This window comes from Pongo abelii, chromosome 1 (genome assembly GCF_028885655.2).
Source record: "Pongo abelii isolate AG06213 chromosome 1, NHGRI_mPonAbe1-v2.0_pri, whole genome shotgun sequence".
NCBI lineage: Eukaryota > Metazoa > Chordata > Mammalia > Primates > Hominidae > Pongo > Pongo abelii.
Window position 1 is genome coordinate 164044364 of NC_071985.2, and position 22115 is coordinate 164066478.

General features: G+C 39.1%; 1 protein-coding gene across 1 annotated transcript in view; it reads right to left on the minus strand.

The window, feature by feature from the left end:
• Positions 1 to 20799, minus strand: part of LRRC7 (leucine rich repeat containing 7) — a 1078250-nt gene extending 1057451 nt beyond the window's left edge. Inside the window, exon 1 of the mRNA XM_063711876.1 lies at positions 20683 to 20799. Within this exon, the coding sequence (XP_063567946.1) occupies positions 20683 to 20788 (106 nt within the window). The 5' untranslated portion in view covers positions 20789 to 20799. The remainder of the gene's footprint in view (positions 1 to 20682) is intronic.
• Between the last annotated feature and the right edge of the window lie 1316 nt (positions 20800 to 22115).

The window sequence follows — 22115 nt, forward strand, 5'->3', positions numbered from 1 at the left end:
TACTTGAGTTTCTTTTCTGAACTTCTCACTTCGATTGACATTTTGTGTTTGAAAATCCCAAATAGCCAGTAGAAGTAAATTATCTATAAACAAATGAAAGACTGATCTTGGATCAAGCAATAGATGAAAGAGATAAGCTGTAAAACTAGAATGGCTTACAAAGAGAAGGCAAGCATTTAAGATCAGAGAACTTTGTGACACTATAAGAAGTTAATGAGAACTCCTAAAAGATGTAAAAATAACTGTCCCTACAAACCAAGGAAGATAAGACACCTAAGCAGGTGGCAAAGATTCTTTATTCTTACTTAATTCTCTATTTAGGTAATATGCTGAGTGATATGCTGAGTAGAGGGTTTTGCCACATGTCCATCTACTAGGGTTATTAAAGCAATATATCAGTTAACAGAAAAAACAAAGGCTGTACTCTAGCTCTCTAGCTCACATTGTAAAAATCAAAACTTTATAAAATTTAATCTTTTAAAAAAGGGAGCCAACCTGTGAGAGAAGAGAAAGCATAGCCACCTTTTCCTTTTATTTTAGCTAATCTCATTTTTTAATTTAATTTTATTTTATTGTAATTTAACAGCAAGATGGGCAGCTGGACTTAATGAGCAAATGTAGCTCATCGCTAGCAACAAAAATTCTCTCTTCCTTCCAGATTAAAATGGAGAGAACTGAAGCTTTTGCTATTTAATCGAATTGTTGGTTTCATGGAGATAATCAATGTTGTCAATAAGAAGTATCTAATACGTGGCCATGACAAAGTAAACAATACATAAGGGAGTAAATTACATTTCACTTGAAATGCTTGGGTTCTGCTATTGCACTTTTTGTTTTTATCTTGTAAAACTGTTTGTGTACACTGCTGGCAGCATACATATCATGATAAATCTTTCTCTATTAAATACACTTAGGGTTCCGGGACTTTGCATTTTCCTACCTAGAAATAGACTCCCTGGTTCCTCCTCCTTTCTCTTACCCCCTCCCCCATCTTTAATGCAACATCTTACCACCCTAGCATTTAACACATCTGAAAGATGAATTATACAAGTATCTCCTTCAGTCAGCAAAAATACCCAGGCTATGTAACTAGAGAAAGACGCAGCTTTTACAAATGCCTGTCATCATATTTAGCACAAAGAGGTAACAGTCTTCTTAAATAATACCCTTACATTTCTCTTTTCTGTGACCTATGGACTTGAGGTCTAAGTAGTTTGCAGCTGAAGACTGTTAATTATCATCCTTGGCAATCATTTGCATTTATATAGCACCTTTTATAGGAGCAAATCAAATCATTAAAGCTATTATACTAATGAATGCAAGGCGGTAAGTGTCCTTACTTCCAGGTATGTGGTGATTCAGTGAGGGTCTCAGAGGAGCCAAGAGAGGAGCCAATTAAGTTCAGGTCACCCAGGTACCTTCCCAGACTCAAATGGTTCCCATGGAGCTCAAGGACCTTGAGAGAAATTCCCCAAAACTTTGTTGAGGTCATTTCTGAGCCTAATAAAAAAATTATTTTCTAAAATTGTTGGGAGGCTCTGATTTTACACTTGTGACAGATAAACTCTGTGTATCAGCCTGTATCTGGAGGAGTCCAGCAGTCTTTTCTTGTAAATATATATCTTCATCAAAAAATTCACAAATTCCATCAGAGGTGTGTTGTTCCTGACACTGAGGGACTAGACATTTTGCTTAATCAGGCCCATCAAATTGAGTCTTTGAAAGGTTTTAGAATTGCAGCCTCTCAAGATTAAAACTGACATTGAGGTTATCTGCTTTGATCCCCTCTGAATTTCCTCTATGGCAGTCTACCAAGAGGTCCACTAGCTTATATTTAATTCCAGATACACAGCCAAACAATCACTAATGAAAGAAATTCTGGGCGATAAGACAAAGTCTCTTATTTATTCAGCAGCTTTTAACAGATACTTATAAAACTCTACATAATGCCTTGCCAGTGCCACAGCCTGAGGATACAGCAAAAAACAAGAGAAACACAGTTTCTATCCTCAGGAACCTTTGCCAAATCCCTCTTTACCATGCTGTTAGGATTCCAAAACAGGTTGAGGAAGAATGATATCTGCCTTCCCTGAGCACTACGCCTGAGAGGCTGGAAAAGTCTGCTGGACTATCTTTTTACTCCGGTAATCACGTTCCAAACACTTCAACAAAACATTTCATTAAAAGAAAAAGTCATTTTCTCTGCCACTTGAGCTTTTAAATCCTAAAACTTTCTCTGCTCAGCCTTGTGCTTACCTATGATAAACTGTTTCTGAATTCAGTAATTATTTTGGAGGCTGTTTATAAATACTATGTATAACAGCATTTTCTCCTGGCTTATAGGAAGAATACTGGTTCACATATTTTTCCCATTGCCTCAAGCACGGTGCCACCAGCAGACAGACTTTCTCCAAGTCAAAAATTGAAGCCTCGAAGTAACTAATAGCAAAGAAACATAACAACATTTACATTCTCAGTCTAGTAACTTTTTTTTCCTGTTCTTTTCTTTCTTTCTTTTTATTGGGTTGTGGGGGTGGTGGGAGTGGGTCAGACTATTGGATCTCCAACTAACTTTGGGAATTGGAATGAGATAATGCACACTCCCACACCGACATTTTCATTACACCCTCCCCCAGGCATTTGTTTGAGGCTCAGTGGCATTTCCCAAGCAATCGAAAACAATTAAATGATTATTGTTCTGGTCCTGTGCTACTTTACTAACTGTCACATTAAGATGACAGATGCTTTCTTATTTATCCCAGGGCAATTTCTTTCTAACAACTCAATAGAATTGTCTGAAAGATGAGATGGCAAGGTCATAAAGACAGGTGGAGAGGATGGCTATTCAGGTAGGGTCTAATGGAGTCTCCAGGATTCAGGATTTGGTCTTGTCAGACCTCAGATCACATTACCACAATACCACAAATATGGCATCTTGGCATGCTGAGCATCTTAAGCAGAAGGAAATCAAGAAATCCACAGTAGCAGCAAGGTTGTCACTCTGATCTTCTGCCTTTATGTCTTGAAGCAGGTCATACAAGAAGCCTCTGACTATCTCTGCTGAAAGTAAGTCAGAAGACCCTCATTCCACAGCGTCTTTACTCTTCATCTAGAAACCAGGAAGAATGTGAAAAAACAGGCCTTGGTAAGTTCCCTCCAGCTTATTAGAATTAGATCATACTCTTTGTCTTCCAGTCACACTTCTGCACGACTATCCATAAAAGTAGGGTTTTCCATAGATCTTTGGGTCTTTATTTCTGAACACTTCTATGTCATATAAAACTACTAAATAAATTTATATATTTTTTCTTATTAATCTGCCTTTTGTTATAGAGGCATCAGCCATGAACCTTGCAATGGGTGAGGAGAAAAATATATTGTTTTTTTCTCTCCTACAGCCTTGAACTTTAAATAATTTTTTTTTTCATACCCAGAGTTCACTGGGGCCTTGAGACTAACATTGTTAGCCATTTCATAAGACATCAAAATATAAGTTGAATTTCTAAGCAGTAATTTTCAAAGGGAAATATAGCTTTAGCTGATTAGAACACTTATGTCTAAGATTTTAAGGGACCTATTTGCTAGTGTCAGTGTTCGCAGAAAGATAAATATTAGTCAAAAGGCTTGACTGTAAAAACACATGTAATATACTGAGAATAAAATAGAACAGAGCTAATGTGGTGGACTCTAGAGTTAGAAATCAGCAGTTTAAATCTCAGCATCACCAGTTGCTAACAATGAAACTAATTACTTTGCATCTCAATTGGTTTATTAGCAAAATTACTATAAGAATAGTTCCTAATTCATGTGTTGTGAGAAATAAATGAACACAGAACACAACTCTGAGTAAGCATTCAATATATATTAGATATGTTTCTGAAATCACAGTAAAAAGATTTGCACAATCTAAAACTGTATTTCACCCAAAGTCTGATGAACTCTCTGAGATCACAGTGGAACTTACTGCACTGGTGTTTCATAACTGGAGTTTACCAGATTCACATTCTTCTCCTTTGGGTAGCTTTATCTAAGTTTTCCCAGAGTCTTACCATTTCTCACCACACCCCAGGCAAACTTTTCATTATTCTAAGACTCAGCATTTTTCTTAGGCCTCCTCCTGGTGACTACTCTTGTCTTCATTATTGGTTTGAGATGTTGTCAAGTTTTCTCCACTATGTATTTCCAAACCACAACCTAGAGTAAGACTTTTTTTTAGAGATGGACAGTCTATTGATTAATGAGTGATTTGCACTAGGTTCAATTTAAAGCTAGATTTAAATTATTACCCAGAAACCAGTCTCTGAGAGCACTTGGGTATGTAAAACCCCCTATGTGTTTACTAGAACTGGAATATTCTAGAGCTGTGCTCTCCAATAAGATAGTCACTTATTCCACTTGGCTGCTGAACATTAATCCATATTGAGCATGTTGTAAGTCTAAAATGCACCCCAGGTTTCAGACTTTAGTAAAAGAACAAAATGTAAACAATACCATAAATAAATGTTAGTATTAATTACATGTTAAAATAGACTATTGTTGATTTTTGGGTTAAACAAATACATAAATGATTAACTTCACTTGTTTCTTTTTACTTTTTATTATTTTTTAAATTTTTTTATTTTTATTTTGGTGGGGGGAGTCTTGCTCTGTCACCAGGCTGGAGTGCAGTGGTGCGATCTTGGCTCACTGCATCCTCCGACTCCCTGGTTCAAGTGATTCTCCTGCCTCAGCCTTCCGAGTAGCTGGAATTACAGGCATGTGACACCATGCCCAGCTAATTTTTGTATTTTTATTAGAGACAGGGTTTCACCATGTTGGCCAGGCTGGTCTCAAACTCCTGACCTTGTGATCTGCCCACCTTGGCCTCCCAAAGTGCTGGAATCACAGGCGTGAGCCACCGGGCCCCGCCCCTTTTTACTTCTTAAATGTGATTATTAGAAAATTTACAACTACATATGTGGCTAGGAATAATTTTGATATAATCAAAATAAACGAACAATGATGTTTATCATAACACCATTTTGCAAACAACCTAAAATATTCATCCACAGGGAAATGATAAGCTATATTAGTATACATCCACCCTAAGGAATGCCTTGCAGCCCTTTAAACTGAACATATCAATTACTATTTCTTTTAGTTAGCAACTGCTGCTTTCACTGCCTAGTTCCCATTCTCCCAAACCCCAATTTTTTCAGAAAAATTACCCTAATTTTCTCTGGAAAATCATTCGTTCATATTCTCAGTCTTTACTCTCTGAGCTGGTCCTACCTTTAAGATGCAGAAGGCAGGTAATCCAAGTTTGGCCAATTTGTGTCTTTATCCTCCAGCCTCAGTAATTGGTTCAAGAGTGGGCACTTGCTTGAAGTCAGTTCAGAGCAAATTTGGACTTTCAAAGAACTGGACTTGAAGGTAAGAAAACTGTTAAAGCCTATTGATATTTGTAGCCAGTTGTCCTCTTCTCAGTGACTACCCATATGTGAAGTCAGTCCAATTGTTACAGTGTTACCAATGTACCACAATGTAGCAGTCTTTCATTGTGATGTGTCACCTGGAGTTCTTTGTCTCACAACAAAGAGAATTAAGGAACGTGGACACAAAGGGTGAGGTTGGAGCAAAAATTTAATAAGTGAAAGAAGCTCTCTGCAGCAGAGAAGGGGACCAAACACGTTGCCGTTTTTACAGTGGAATGCAAAGGCTTTTATAAGAAACTGATGAGGCCTGGATGTCTAATTTTCACAAGGCACAAATTTCTGGTAGCTCCATCCCCAGCCTCCTAGTGTGTATGTGGGCCCTTAGCTTGAGTTACTCTATATTGCTTTGTTCCCCTTACTGCACATGTGTTAGGGGATGGAATTTTCCATTGTGGGCATGTCTGGGCAGGTCACCTGTGTAGCCTTTCTTGTCCATGCTGCAGTAGGCATGTCTTAGGCAAGCTCCGCTGTGCAAGTTCTCTTATCTGTGCCTACAGCTTGATTTTTTAGGCTGTTCTTTTGTTCAAAACAATTCAAACAAAGGCCCACCCTAACCATCTGCTTGACCATTTTCTTCTGTTCTCCTCTCTCACAATCAAAGCTAATCTTTGGGCTTTCAAAGAACTGAATCTGAAGGTGGCAGGATCACATATGACACTGTTGATATTTGTAGCCAAGTTGTCTCCTTTATAGCGACCAAACAAAGTTCATGCCCTCATGGAATCAACAGGTTAAGGTAATGTAGAATACTTTAGAGTAAGTAAAATAGACTAATAAAATAGAGGCAGGGTGAGGAGGGGCCTACTTTATCTAAGATCTGACAATCTTAGATAAAGTAAACATTTCTAAGAAGATGACATTTGAGCTGAGAACTGAATGAAAAAAAGAAAACAAACAAACAAAAAAATCCAGATACATGAAGACCAGGGAAAATGTGGATGATGATAGGCAAAATTTCTTAGGAAGGAAGAGCCTAGACATGACTGAATATTAAAAGGAAGTCTACTGGGAATAGGGAACCAGGCAAAAATATTAAGAGAATAAATTATAAAGACAGGCGACATCTAGATTATGTAAGGCCTTGCAGACATTACATTTGAAATTTATTCAATTTGCAGTGCAAAGCCATTGGAAAATTTTAAGCAGAAAGGTGATGTCCACAAAGCTTAGAGAAAAATATTTCGTTTTTTTGCTCTTATAATAGGTTTTCCATAGTCATGTATCTTAAGCTCACTATAAGGAAAAAATAAAGGTATATTTATAAATATAATTCAGAGTAATCTTATTTGTGAAATTTCTAACATGTCATAATTCTCATTATTATTTTTTTTGAGACAGAATCTCACTCTGTCACTCAGGCTGGAGTGCAGTGGTATGATTCAGCTTACTGCAACCTCTGCCTCCTGGGTTCAAGTGATTCTTGTGCCTCAGCCTCCCGAGTAGCTGGGATTACAGGCAAGTGCTACCATGCCCTGCTAATTTTTGTATTTTTAATAGAGACGAGGTTTCACCATGTTGCCCAGGCTGTTCTTGGACTCCTGACCTCAGGTGATCCACCTATCTCAGCCTCCCAAGTGCTGGGATTACAGGCGTGAGCCACCGCACCAGGCCTATTATTAATTTTTAAAGCATGATAGTTATGCCAATTGCTGTGTAAGTGTGATATTGCATAAAGCAGAGCTACAGTGTTTCTCCAGCCTAGTTCCCATTCAATCTGAACAGTGTTCTGGAGGTGAGGACAACAGAAATAAGGGAGCTGGGAATCAAAAGGCTGGTGAGTGTTCTAGAGGAGAACAACTAAGACAACCACGCAAATGAATAGTCTCAGAGCCTCTGTTCCAGAAATCAAGCGAGGTCTAAAAGAAAAACTGGCAAGATAAAGCTGTAAGTGACACTTCACATTTGATATTGATTTTTTTTTGCTCCTAGGTATAACTAACACCGTATTCTTGACCACATCTGTAGGAAACCAACAAAACATGTTTTGCTTTTTTTTTTTCATTAAGCAGATGTATGAATGCCATTTGCTTTTTACTAATGGCTAAAAACACTTAGTTTACCAAACCAATCCACTTAGGCTTAGGTAATAGATACTGAAAACAAACTAAAATTGAAATCCCAGAGAGCTTTGTGAAAAATTGTGAGTTACTTTTCAGCAAGTAACTTAGTCTCAGGTTTCCCATGGTAAGCACATTCTATGCTCTTTAGGGGTGGCCAGTTGTTTGTTTGTTTTTTTTGAGACAAAGTCTCGCTCTGTCGTCCAGGCTGAGTGCTCGGCTCACTACAACCTCCATCTCCTGGATTCAAGTGATTCTTCTGCTTCAGTTTCCTTAGTAGCTAGGGTTACAGGTGCCCATCATCACTCCTGGCTAATTTTTTGTATTTTTAGTAGAGACGGGGTTTCACTATGTTGGCCAGGCTGTTCTCAAATTCCTGACCTCGTGATGGGGTGGCCATTTTTTTAAACCTTCTTCAATATGCAGTGCCCCATCACTAGTACCTAGAACTGCATCCTGCCCCCTACGTCAAGCAAAACCTATGCCTGTCTTCATCACAATCAGTGAATATGACTAAATAGAGGTGCTAAACATACTTACGGTTGTATATATTTTCTCATGAAACTTAAGCTTTTTTATTGAACAAATATTTATTGAGCACTTATTTACAAATTACTACTTATAAGAAATACTGTGAAAAACACAAGCAAGGTCTGTGTTCAAGGAGCTCAAACAATCATTATAGCACAGTGGGGTAAGTGATATAATGAACATATCCATAAGATATTACAGAAACATAGAAAAGTTATATGGGGGTACTTCCTGACGATGATGATGCTTGAACTGATCCTTGAAAGAGACATAAGAAATAACCACAATAAGAAGCAGTGACGGTCACTCCAGGGAGAGGCAGGGGAAAACATGAAGTATGAGACAATATATTGTTAATCTGATTGTATAATTCAAGCATCTGGCAATAGGTGGAAAGAAGAAAACACATTTAGGCCTTTTACATCTCCAAAATCAGTAAATAAGACCTACAGGTAATATGCTGATGAACAAAACATAAAACAAAAATAGAAATCAATATAATCAAAAGCTTAAGAGATTTAATAAACTATCCAGTTAAGTAAAATGACATCCATTCTATTTCTAGTGTGTTCCAATATTTATTTTTAGATATTTATTTTTTAGGTTAATCCACAAGTTTAAAAATATTATAGTCTGCTTTATTCCAATGCTATTTTGAAGCAGTCTTATAAATACACAAATCAATCACTAAATAGCAAGGTAAGAAAAAGTAAAGGGGATGGGGAATCAATCATACATAATATTTATGCAGTACATTTATGCTATAAGGCCTGTGGTTCCATAGGTCACTAGCTATCCCTTCAAGGAAACTTGCTATGAGCACAGTAGCTGGAAAAGATCTTCCAGTTACCACATCTTTCGATCCTCTACAGTTCAGTGTTTTCCCCAAGGCCATGCTCACTCGGAGTTGCTCAAAGCTAATGACTGAACTTGGTGGGGGTATTATAGCTGGGCCATTTCTGCTAACACGAGACTTCTTTGATAGTTAATCTTCACTTTGTAGCTCCCCCTCGTCTGGGCTGAGACTTCCCCAGAAGTACATTGTAGCGTAAAGCTTTTCCTAACCAATTATTCTTCCTTCCCTCTCCTCTTTCCAGGGTTTCAGAACTGCATCATCGTCTGAAGAATCTCTCTGCCTACTCTTTCACTTTCTCACCTTTATGTTTACAGACATTGCTTCCAATACATCTCTTGCATGGCTAATTCTATTTTGTCCTCTGTTTCTTGGAGAACTCTGATACAAAATTCTTATACTTCCTAGGAATGTTGGGCAAAGCGGCTTTAAAATATCTAAAGGCATTGAAAAGTTATCAGACAATAAAATTTTGAGGGCTAGGATTTTGTATGTGGGGGGCAAGAGGAAAACCAAAGAGATGAGCTTGGCAATTAGTACTACGTTTCCTGTTGAGGAATTGGCTAACTCCGAAAGTATCTTTGGAAAGTTTGAGAATGTAGGCAGAGATTTTGGCAGACAGAAAGAGCTGAGAGAACCAAAACTGGAGTTCAGGACCCACTAAGCAGGAAGGGTTCTGGCACATGCATAGGTTTCTGTTGGGACTTTAAAGGGCTAAGCATAGGAATAAGGGTGAAAGCTAAGAGAAGGATTAAGTTTCAGCTTCAAATTATCTCACACCTTTATTGTATTAAGATGATCTGGTATTGCTAGATCTGGTATTGTCCCCGCTAGATACATGCTAGAAACAAAATTGAAATCTTTTTTTGGAGAGTGAAAACATCTAGAGTCTCAAATTATGTTTACAATTTTTACATTTAATGTAAAAAGTACATTTAATGTAAAAATTGTAATAAAAGCCCCAAACATACAAAAAGATTTCATCAAAAAACAAAGAAAAAGAGCAAATAAAATCCCCACCAGAGCTATACATAAGTGAATTTTCAAATCCACTCTAAAACTGTGATTAATATGCTCAAGTAATTAAAATACAAGGTGGACAATTTAGGCAGAGGACTGGAAACTGTATCAATTAGAAATCCTAGCACTGAAAAATGTAATAACAAGGTAATATATATATATAATATATCTCTCTTCATTATTATATAAATATGTAACAAAATATAATGTAATATAAAATATAAAAATATAATAAAGTAAAATTCAATCAATGGCATTAACAAATTAGACACATATAAAGTAAGAATTGTCAAAATGGAAGGTGGTTCAAAAAATAAATCTAGACTAAATCATTGAGAGGCAAGATGACAGAAAATTAAAAAAGGAGTAGAGAAATATCTATTATTTTAATAAGGATTATTAAACAAGTAATTGGAGTACTAGAAGCAAAAGGGAAACAGACTGGGCCAGGAACAATATTTCAACCTAATTGTCATTCACCAATATATATGGATATTTATCTTAAGTGTAGATAAGTTTGAATGCCCAATCATCTTCACAACATTCTCATTTTTTGCTGATACTCAGAGTTTAGCATCCATAGGAGTTACTGTACAAGGTGACCACACAAGTATACGCTAAGAGATTTTTCAGCACTTATTTTGATAATACAAGATATTTGCCTCTTAAAGTTGCCGTCAGAATCTAACTGTAACTTAAATATGATTTCAATGTATACTTACAAAAATCCTCAGGTTATTTTTATACAGCTGAAACAAAACCAGCATTTAAAAATAGGTGGCCTAAATAACAAGGTCTCAGCTCCTTGCCATGATGTTTAAGACCCCACATTACAAACACCGCATGTTCTCACTCATAGGTGGGAATTGAACAATGAGAACACATGGACACAGGAAGGGGAATATCATACACCGGGGCCTGTTGTGGGGTGGGAGGAGGGGGGAGGGATAGCATTAGGAGATATACCTAATGTTAAATGACGAGTTAATGGGTGCAGCACACCAACATGGCACATGTATACATATGTAACAAACCTGCACGTTGTGCACATGTACCCTAAAACTTAAAGTATAATTAAAAAAAAAAGAAAAGGCAAAAAAAAAAAAAAACACATTACCAAGTCTTAATTGCTAAGCTTCATCTACTCATGTTCTTTCTATTATTTTATGTTTGAATTTACTTAGATTTTTATAAAACTTCAAAACTATTTTGTTTCTTCAAACGAAAATATCCTAGCTTGTCTTCGTATTTTCAAGTTTAAAATGTTATTTAACCAGAAGAACCTGATGTAATTTCTCAGTATGTGCAATTGTTATGGGACAACTGAAACCAAAATAAAGAATATAGAGTATTTGAAAAATCTGAATGATAACATTTATTTAATTTTTAGATATATATTATTTTTAGATGTACATTGAATAGTGAATACATTCAATGTATATCTAAAAATTAAATAAATATTGCCAAAATATATTCTATTAACAAATTTTTAATGCAATATTATTCATCCTACATAACAAATTGTTTTTTATTATTATACTTTAAGTTTTAGGGTACATGTGCACAATGTGCAGGTTAGTTACATACGTATACATGTGCCATGCTGGTGTGCGGCACCCATTAACTCGTCATTTAACATTAGGTATATCTCCTAATGCTTTCCCTCCCCCCTCCCCCCAACCCAACAACAGTCCCCAGAGTGTGATGTTCCCCTTCCTGTGTCCATGTGTTCTCATTGTTCAATTCCCACCTATGAGTGAGAATATGCGGTGTTTGGTTTTTTGTTCTTGCGATAGTTTGCTGAGAATGATGATTTCCAATTTCATCCATGTCTCTACAAAGGACATGAACTCATCCTTTTTTATGGCTGCATAGTATTCCATGGTGTATATGTGCCACATTTTCTTAATCCAGTCTATCATTGTTGGACATTTGGGTGGGTTCCAAGTCTTTGCTATTGTGAATAGTGCCACAATAAACATACGTGTGCGTGTGTCTTTATAGAAGCATGATTTATAGTCCTTTGGGTATATACCCAGTAATGGGATGGCTGGGTCAAATGGTATTTCTAGTTCTAGATCCCTGAGGAATCGCCACGCTGACTTCCACAATGGTTGAACTAGTTTACAGTCCCACCAACAGTGTAAAAGTGTTCCTATTTCTCCACATCCTCTCCAGCACCTGCTGTTTCCTGACTTTTTAATGATTGCCATTCTAACTGGTGTGAGATGGTATCTCATTGTGGTTTTGATTTGCATTTCTCTGATGGCCAGTGATGGTGAGCATTTTTTCATGTGGTTTTTGGCTGCATAAATGTCCTCTTTTGAGAAGTGTCTGCTCATGTCCTTTGCCCACTTTTTGATGGGGTTGTTTTTTTCTTGTAAATTTGTTTGAGTTCATATTTTGTATGCTAGTGACACACACACACACACACACACACATGAATTAACTATGGGAGGTGATGTAAAAGTTGCTTACTTGTAATCATTTCACTATGTATATGAAAACATCATGTTATAAACCTGAAATATATACAATAAAAATATGTATCGAGTTTGTAAAAATAAAATAAATAAATATTGCCAAACCCTCATAGAATGTTTTGAAACATATAAGAAAAATAACCTCAATCAATTTTCAGAAGTAAAACTCGTAAAGCGACAGTGCAATAATACTAAAAAATTAACAGTATTCACCCTCACTGTAACAAACAAACCATTGTTTTAAAAATTGCCAAAGTATTAGAAAATAAAGTTATATTATTAGCTTTCACCATAGACCACAATGAATTTTTGATGCCTTAGAGAATAAAATGTAAATTATAGAGTTGTAAAAATTAGCATAGCAAAGACAATTTGGGTAACCTTACCTTATGGAATGACTTTCTTATGATAAAAGCAATGAGATAAACTACACTGAAAAGATTTTAGGGAGGAGGCCAACATGGCTGACTAGAAGCAACTAGTGTGCATCACTCTCATGGAAAGAAAGGGTAGCAAGTAATTACTAGATCTTCAGCTGCAACATTCAACTGGAACACATTGGGATCCATCAAAGAAACAACTTGACCTATGGAGAACAGAGAGGAGCGAGACAGGACAACCTCCCACTCAGGTGTGGCATGGAGCCAGGGGAGACTTTTCTACCTTGGGGAAATGATGAGTAATTGAGTCCCCAGGGACAGACGCTTCTGCCATGGACCTTTGCAACCCTAGGCTCAGGCAATCCCCTTGTAAGCTCACCCCTCTGGAACCTCTAGACTGACACAGAGAGCTATGTGGAGTCTGGACAGAGCCTCTGCTCCAGCACACATGGAGTCCCAGGAGCCTTGAATCCCCAGGCATCCTAGCATTAGCAGCTGCAGCTCCAGGAGTGGGAAAGTCAGGCTTTCTTGCACACCTTCAGGAAAGGGGCCAAATCTGGGGGGCTGAGCAGCAACAGACTGCAGGCCTCACCTACCCTGCATCTCACAGGATAAGGCCGTCTGGCCTGAGTCTCCAGCCAACCCTGTCTGGGCTCTTGGGCTGGTAGCAGTTCTCTATTTCCTTGGGATGAGCTCCCAGAAAGAGAGACTGGTTACCATTTTTGCTATCTCACGACCCTCGCCACTATAGCCTTCAGGGTCCAGTGGTGATTAAGGAGTGGCACAGATCCCCAGCACAGCACAACCATCACACAAGAAGGTGGCCAGACTACTTTTTACATGGGTTCCTAATCCCACTTCTCATGGAATGAGACCCCCTCAACCTGGGACTCCAGCCACCACCCACTGGGCATCTTGGGCTGGTAGCAGCTCTGTACTTGTGTAGGACAGAGCTTCCAGAGGGAGAGATTGACCTCTGCTTTTGCTGTCTTGCAGCCTCCACTAATATAGCCTTCAACCTCTGGAGATAAAGCAGTGATTAGGAGTTACATGGATCTCCAGCACAGCGTAGCCATTCCAGGGAAAAGTATCTGGACTATTCTTCACACAGGTTGCCACCTCTGCTTCTGCCAACTAGGCAGGGCCTCCCGACCTAGACTCCAGCACAGCTACCCTGCTCTCACCTGAACACTTTAGTCAGAGGTAGCTCTGCAGTTCTCTGAGGAGGAAATCCCCATGACAATCCACAGCCACTCTGCCATTGCAGTTGCAGTGGTACCACCGTAACACCCTTGGGCAAGGGAAAGAACAAAGGGTCTAGTTGCTATGCTGCCACCTGCAGCACACTGCAGCCACTGTAAGATAGGAGTCCAGTCTCTTTCTTGTGAGCCCCCACTGTCCACTCTTCACCAGGCAGGTCCCCCAGCTTGGAACTGGAGAATAGCCATCCCACACACCCCTGAGCCTACTATTGGTGGCTCTGTACTTCCTTGGGGAGTGGCTCCCAGAGGCAACTGATAGCCCATCTGCCACTGCCACACAGTTTAGCCTCTGCTGCCTTCAGTCTAGAGAAGAAACAAAAAGCCTGAGGGTTTCACTGGAGCTTCCAGCATGCCACAGTCACCATATGGAGAGGAGCCCAGTCTCTCATCTTTGTGAGCCTTCAATCCTCCTGCTCTTTACCAAGTAGAGCCCTCAGCATGGGCTAGCAGAGAATCTGTGCCACTCACTGGACATTCCTAGTAGGAGCAGCTCTGCATTTCTCTGAGGTAGAGCTCCCAGAGGCAACCGAAAGCACCATTGCCACTGCCACTGCACTGCTACTCTCCTTGCTGCCCCCAGATTGGGGAAGGAGCAAAGGCCCTGAGTGCTTTAACCAAACTTCTAGAAAGCCACAGTTGCTCTAAGGAGAAGGCCAGTCGGCCTCAACCAGTTTCCACCCACCCCCCAATTCATCACCAGGTAGGGGCTTCCTGTCTTGGCCCACAACATAGCTGTCCCATCCCAGGCCGTTCACACTGATTGATAGTGGTTCCACATCTCTTCGGGATGGAACCTCAAGAGACAAGTGAAAGACCCTCTGCCACAACCACGGCTAAGGTCCTTTCCCCTGCTACCTCCAAGCTGGGAAGGGAACATAAAGCCTGCTTCTGAATGACCTTATGGCAAATAATGAAATTAAGGCAGAAATCAAGATATTTTTTGAAACTAATGAGATTAAAGATACAATATACCAGAATATCTGGGATACAGCCAAAGCAGTGTTAAGAGGGAAGTTTATAGCACTAAACACCCACATCAAAAAGTTAGAAAGCTCTAAAATTAAAATCTAACATCACTACTAGAAGAATTAGAAAAGCAAGAGCAAACCAACACCAAAGCTAGCAGAAGAAAAGAAATAACCAAAATCAGAGATGAACTGCAGGAGATTGAGACGCAAAAACCCGTATAAAGATCAACAAATTCAGGAGTTTCTCATTTGAAAACATTAATCAAATACATAGAATGCTAGCTAGACTAATAAAAGAAAAAAGAGAGAAGATCCAGATCAATACAATTAAAAATGACAAAGGGGATATTGCCACTGACCTCACAGAAAATACAAAAAAAACCCAAAACAAAACAAAACAAAAACAAAAACAGAGACCATTTTGAATACCTCTCTGCATGTCAACTAGAAAATCTAGAAGAAATGGATAAATTCCCCACATACAGTCTCCCAAGTTTGAGCCAGGAAGAAATTGAATCTCTGAACAGACCAATAAAGAGTTCTAAAATTGAATCAATAATAGAAAGCTTACCAACCAAAAAGCCCAGGACCAGATTAGTTTACAACTGAATTCTACCACAAGTATAGAGAAGAGCTGGTACCATTTCTACTGAAACTATTCCAAAAAATTGAAAAGGAGGGGCTCCTCTTTAACTCATTATATGAGGCCAGAATCATCCTGATACTAAAACATGGCAGAGACAAAACACACACACACACACACACAAATTCAGGCCAATATTCTTGATGAACATAGATGCAAAAAGCCTCAAAAATACTAGCAAACCAAATACAGCAGCACATCAAAAAGCTAATCCACTATGATCAAGTAGGCTTCATCCCCAAGATGCAAGGTTGGTTCAACATATGCAAACAAATAAATGTGATTCATCACGTAAACAGAACTAAAAACAAAAACCACAAGATTTTATCAATAGATGCAGAAAAGGCTTTGGATAAAATTCAACATTCCTTCATGTTAACAGCCCTCAATAAACTAGGCATTGCAAGAACATACTTCAAAATAATAAGAGCCATCTATAACAAAACCGCCGCCATTATACTGAATGGAAAAAAGCTGGAAGCAGTCCTCTCCAAAACTCTTAACAAGAGAAAGATGCTCTCCTTCACCACTCTTAGTCAACATAGTAGTGAAAGTCCTGACCAGAGCAATTAGGCAAGAGAAACAAATACAAAGCATCTAAATAGCAAGAGAGGAAGTCAAACTATCCCTGTTAGAAGACAGCATGATTCTATATCTAGAAAACCTCATAATCTCTTCCCAAAGGCTCTTTAATCTGATAAACAACTTCAGCAAAGTTTCAGGTTACAAAATCAATCTACAAAAAATCAGTAGCATTTCTATACAACAACAACATCCAAGCTGAAAGCTAAATCAAGAATGCAATCTCATTCACAATTGCCACAAAAAGAATAAAATACCTACAGCTACAACTAACCAGGGAGGTGAAAGATCACTACAATGAAAATTAGAAAACACTACTCAAAGAAGTCAGAGATGACACAAGCAAATGAAAAAATATTCCATGCTCATGGATAGAAAGCACCAATATTGTTAAAATGTACATACTTTTCAAAGCAATTTGCAGATTCAATGCTATTCCTATCAAACTGCTGAAACAGGAAAAGTTCCCTTGTCCCCCTCGCAGGGCATGTGATGGGGCTGTGGCTCACTTCTTCAGTGTCCTGTTGCTCAAAACCCCTAAGGTGAGCAGGCAGATGGGCAGGTCGTGGGAAGCGTGGGCTCCGACCCCATGGCAGCATCTAGGGTTAAGTGTTTACAGCTCCCGAAGCCCCAGTGTGTGTTTTATAGTGTGCTCTTTCAGCTTAGCCATCCACAGGTGGCTTCTATTTAATCAGCTCAGTTAGACCTTTTGCCTTATTGCAAGGACAGAGGGCTTTCTGTATCCCAGGTTCTTGCCTTAGCATACTGAAAATATCGAATCACACGTGGGTTTGGAGAATGAGTGCAAGGTTTTATTGACTGAAGGTAGCTCTCAGCGAGGTGAATGGGAAAGCTTGAAGGGGACGGAGTGGGAAGGTGGTTTTCCCCAGGAGGTGGGCTTCCCAGTGGCCGGACTCTCCTCAGACCACCCTCAGCTGAATTCCACTTCATCCGCATAGTTCTGCAGTGGATGGCCTGCTGGGGTCCATCAGTGTGTTATTCTGCTGGTGTGTTCTTCCACCCCTCTGCTTCTCTCGACGTCCAGCCACTTGTGTCTGCCCACTAGGGTCTCGGGGTTTTTATAGGAATAGGATGGGAGTGTGGTGGGCCAGAGTGGTCTTGGAAAATGCAACATTTGAGCATGAAAACAGGAGTGCCTGTCATCACCTAGGCCAGTGGGCACAAGCCCGAAGGTGGTGCCCTTGCCAGGACCCCACCTTTCTCCTACCTAGCACTTCTCTGCCCCACTGCGATATAACTACCAATGACATTCTTCACGGAACTAGAAAAAAAAATTCAAAATTCATATGGAACCAAAAAAGCCTGAAGAGCCAAAGAAGTTCTAAGCAAAAAGTACAAAGCTGGAGGCATCAGGCTACCTGACTTCAAACAATATTATGGGCTACAGGGCTACAGAGCTACAGTAAACAATACAGCCTAGTACTGGTACAAAACCAGACATATAGGCCAATGGAACAGAATAGGGAACCCAGAAATAAGGCCGCACAATGATGACCATCTGATCTTTGACAAAGCTGACAAAAACCACCAATGGGAAAAGGACTCTCTATTCAAAAATTATGCTAGAATAACTTGCTATTCATACACAGAAGATAGAAACTAGATCCCTACCTTAAACCACATACAAAAATCAACTCAAGATGAACTAAAGACTTAAATGTAAAATGAAAAGCTATAAAAACCCTGAAAGATAACCTAGGAAATACCATTCTGGACACAGGACTTGGCAAAGTTGCCAAAACCAATTGCAACAAAACAAAAAATTGACAAATGGGATACAATTAAACTAAAGAGTCACTGCAGAGCAAAAGAAACTATCAACAGAGTGAACAAACTACAGAATAGGAGAAAATATTTGCAAACTATGTATTCAACAAAGATCTAATATCCAGAATCTATAAGGAACTTAAACAAATTTATAAGCAAAATCAAACAACCCTATTAAAAAGTGGGCAAAGGACTGAACAGACATTTTTCAAAAGAAGATATACATGCAGTGTGTACAAGCCTATAAAAAATGCTCAACATCACTAATTATTAGAGAATTGCAAATCAAAACCAAAATGAGATACCATCTCACATTAGTCAGAATGGCTATTAGCAAAAAGTCAAAAAAAAACCAGATGCTGCTGAGGTTACAGAGAGAAAGGGAATGCTTGTACACTGCTGGTGGGATTGTAAATTGGTTCAGCCATTGTGAAAAGTAGTGTGGCAATTCCTCAAATAACTTAAAACTGAGCTGCCATTTGATCCAGTAATCCTTTTATTAGGTATATACCCAAAAGAATATAAATTTTTCTACCATAAAGACACATGAACACACATGTTCATTGTGGCACTATTTGCAGTAGCAAAGACATGAAATCAACCTTAGCGTCTATCAGTGGTAGACTGGATAAAATAAAATGTGGTACTGTGGTACATTTACACCATGGAAATACTATCCAGCCATAAAAAAGAGTGAGATCATGTCCTTTGCAGGGACATGGATGGAGTGGGAGGCCATTATCTAAAACAGGAACAGAAAACTAAATACCACGTACTCTCACTTATAAGGGGGAGCTAAATGATGAGATCGCATTGACACCACATAGAGGGGAACGACACACACTGGCCTGTTTGAGGGTAGAGGGTGGCAGGAAAGGGAGGATCAGAAAAATTACCTCTTGGGTACTATGCCTATTACATGTGTAATGAAATAATCTGTATACCAAACCCCAGTGACAAGCAGTTTACCTATATAACAAATCTGCACAGATACCTCTGAACCTAAAATAAAAGTTAAAAAAAGTTTTTAAAAAATAGGTAATCTAATATTTTTGAATATCAAAAATATCATAAAATTTAAAGGAAAACTGAGAGACACATTCGCACCAAATTTTACAGAATAATAGATTAATGTTATCTTACATATATTTCTAGACAACTAAGAGACCCTAATGTTTTTGTTTCTCTAATAGTGCATATCTGTTTCTTTTACCACTGTGTTTTTATTGCCTTTAATCATACTTAAGACTGTTTTCTCAACTATCAAAGTTCTGCTTGTTCTAAAGGTAAAATGCACAGAATTAAATGTCTCTTCAGTAAAATAGCTCCATTATAAGATGACTCAGATGGGAAAATGAACTAGCTTCTGACCTGTATGTGCTATTTTTAATCTAGATAGTCTTATTTTATGCAGTCTAAATCAATATAAATCACATAAAAGGTCTCATCTCTTGCAAGAGCATCATTTTCTGATCAAAATATATTTTCTGTCTCTATGAGAAGTAGCATTTCATCTTGAGAATAAAATTTTGATACAGTCTAGTATAGTCATAAAAATAACAGGTACAAATATGAACACACTTAGAAATGAATGTCATTAGAAAGTGAATAACGTATAGTTGTTAAAAGGGGAAAATTCCAGGACTATTCACCTAGGTTTATATTCATTTAATATAATAAACACATTTGTTAAATTAAACCCATACATCTCCATACACATATCTCCATATCTATATGAACCCATATATGGATATTTATTTATTTACATATTTACATAATAAATATAGGTTGGTGTAATAATTATTGTGTTTTTTGCCATTACTTTCCATAACAAAAATTGCAATTACTTTTGCACCAATACATATGTATATATACACACACACACATACATACACACACATATACATATGTGTGTGTATGTATGTATAAAATTTGTAATTGTACCTACTTAGAGGTATTATTATTATTTGGGTAAAATTAGCTAATTAGCTTTGCTCAGAGAAATTTAAAAGCACATGTATTTTATTCTTCACAGACACCCAATAATTATATAAAGAAATATGTCAAATTTATCAATAAAGACATTAAACAAAAATATAATGAATTAACTTAATTTACTCGTAAATAATCAAATCTAAAACTAATGCTCACTGTTACAAAGGATGTTAAGATAGACATGCTAATATATTGTTGATGTCAGTACAAAGAGAGAAAAGTTTTTCAGAGAGCAATTTTCCAAGAAGTCTTAAAAATATCCATACCTTTTGGTCTGTGTATTCTACTTCTCAGAATGTACACTATAGAAATGATCAGAGCCAAGATGGCCGAATAGGAACAGCTCCGGTCTACAGCTCCCAGCGCGAGCGACGCAGAAGACGGGTGATTTCTGCATTTCCATCTGAGGTACCGTGTTCATCTCACTAGGGAGTGCCAGACAGTGGGTGCAGGTCAGTCGGTGAGCGCACCGTGCACCAGCCGAAGCAGGGGCGAGGCATTGCCTCACTCGGGAAGTGCAAGGGGTCAGGGAGTTCCCCTTCCAGGGGTGACAGACGGCACCTGGAAAATCGGGCCACTCCCACCCGAATACTGTGCTTTTCCGACGGGCTTAGGAAACGGTGCTCCAGGAGAGTATAGCCCGCACCTGGCTCAGAGGGTCCTACGCCCACGGAGTCTCGCTGATTGCTAGCACAGCAGTCTGAGATCAAACAGCAAGTCGGCAGCGAGGCTGGGGGAGGGGCGCCCGCCATTGCCCAGGCTCGCTTAGGTAAACAAAGCAGCTGGGAAGCTTGAACTGGGTGCAGCCCACCACAGCGCAAGGAGGCCTGCCTGCCTCTGTAGGCTCCACCTCTGGGGGCAGGGAACAGACAAACAAAAAGACAGCAGTAACCTCTGCAGACTTAAATGTCCCAGTCTGACAGCTTTGAGGAGAGCAGTGGTTCTCCCAGCACGCAACTGGAGATCTGAGAATGGGCTGACTGCCTCCTCAAGTGGGTCCCTGACCCCTGACCCCCGAGCAGCCTAACTGGGAGGCACCCCCCAGCAGGGGCAGACTGACACCTCACACGGCCGGCCAGGTACTCCAACAGACCTGCAGCTGAGGGTCCTGTCTGTTAGAAGGAAAACTAACAGAAAGGACATCCACACCAAAAACCCATCTGTACATCACCATCATCAAAGACCAAAAGTAGATAAAACCACAAAGATGGGGAAAAAACAGAGCAGAAAAACTGGAAACTCTAAAAAGCAGAGTACCTCTCCTCCTCCAAAGGAACGCAGTTCCTCACCAGCAACGGAACAAAGCTGGACGGAGAATGACTTTGACGAGCTGAGAGAAGAAGGCTTCAGACGATCAAATTACTCCGAGCTACGGGAGGATATACAAACCAAAGGCAAAGAAGTTGAAAACTTTGAAAAAAATTTAGAAGAATGTATAACTAGAATAACCAATACAGAGAAGTGCTTAAAGGAGCTGATGGAGCTGAAAACCAAGGCTCGAGAACTACGTGAAGAATGCAGAAGCCTCAGGAGCCGATGCGATCAAATGGAAGAAAGGGTATCAGCCCTGGAAGATGAAATGAATGAAATGAAGCGAGAAGGGAAGTTTAGAGAAAAAAGAATAAAAAGAAACGAGCAAAGCCTCCAAGAAATGTGGGACTATGTGAAAAGACCAAATCTACGTCTGATTGGTGTACCTGAAAGTGACGGGGAGAATGGAAACAAGTTGGAAAACACTCTGCAGGATATTATCCAGGAGAACTTCCCCAATCTAGCAAGGCAGGCCAACATTCAGATTCAGGAAATACAGAGAACGCCACAAAGATACTCCTCGAGAAGAGCAACTCCAAGACACATAATTGTCAGATTCACCAAAGTTGAAATGAAGGAAAAAATGTTAAGGGCAGCCAGAGAGAAAGGTCGGGTTACCATCAAAGGGAAGCCCATCAGACTAACAGCGGATCTCTCGGCAGAAACCCTACAAGCCAGAAGAGAGTGGGGGCCAATATTCAACATTCTTAAAGAAAAGAATTTTCAACCCAGAATTTCATATCCTGCCAAACTAAGCTTCATAAGTGA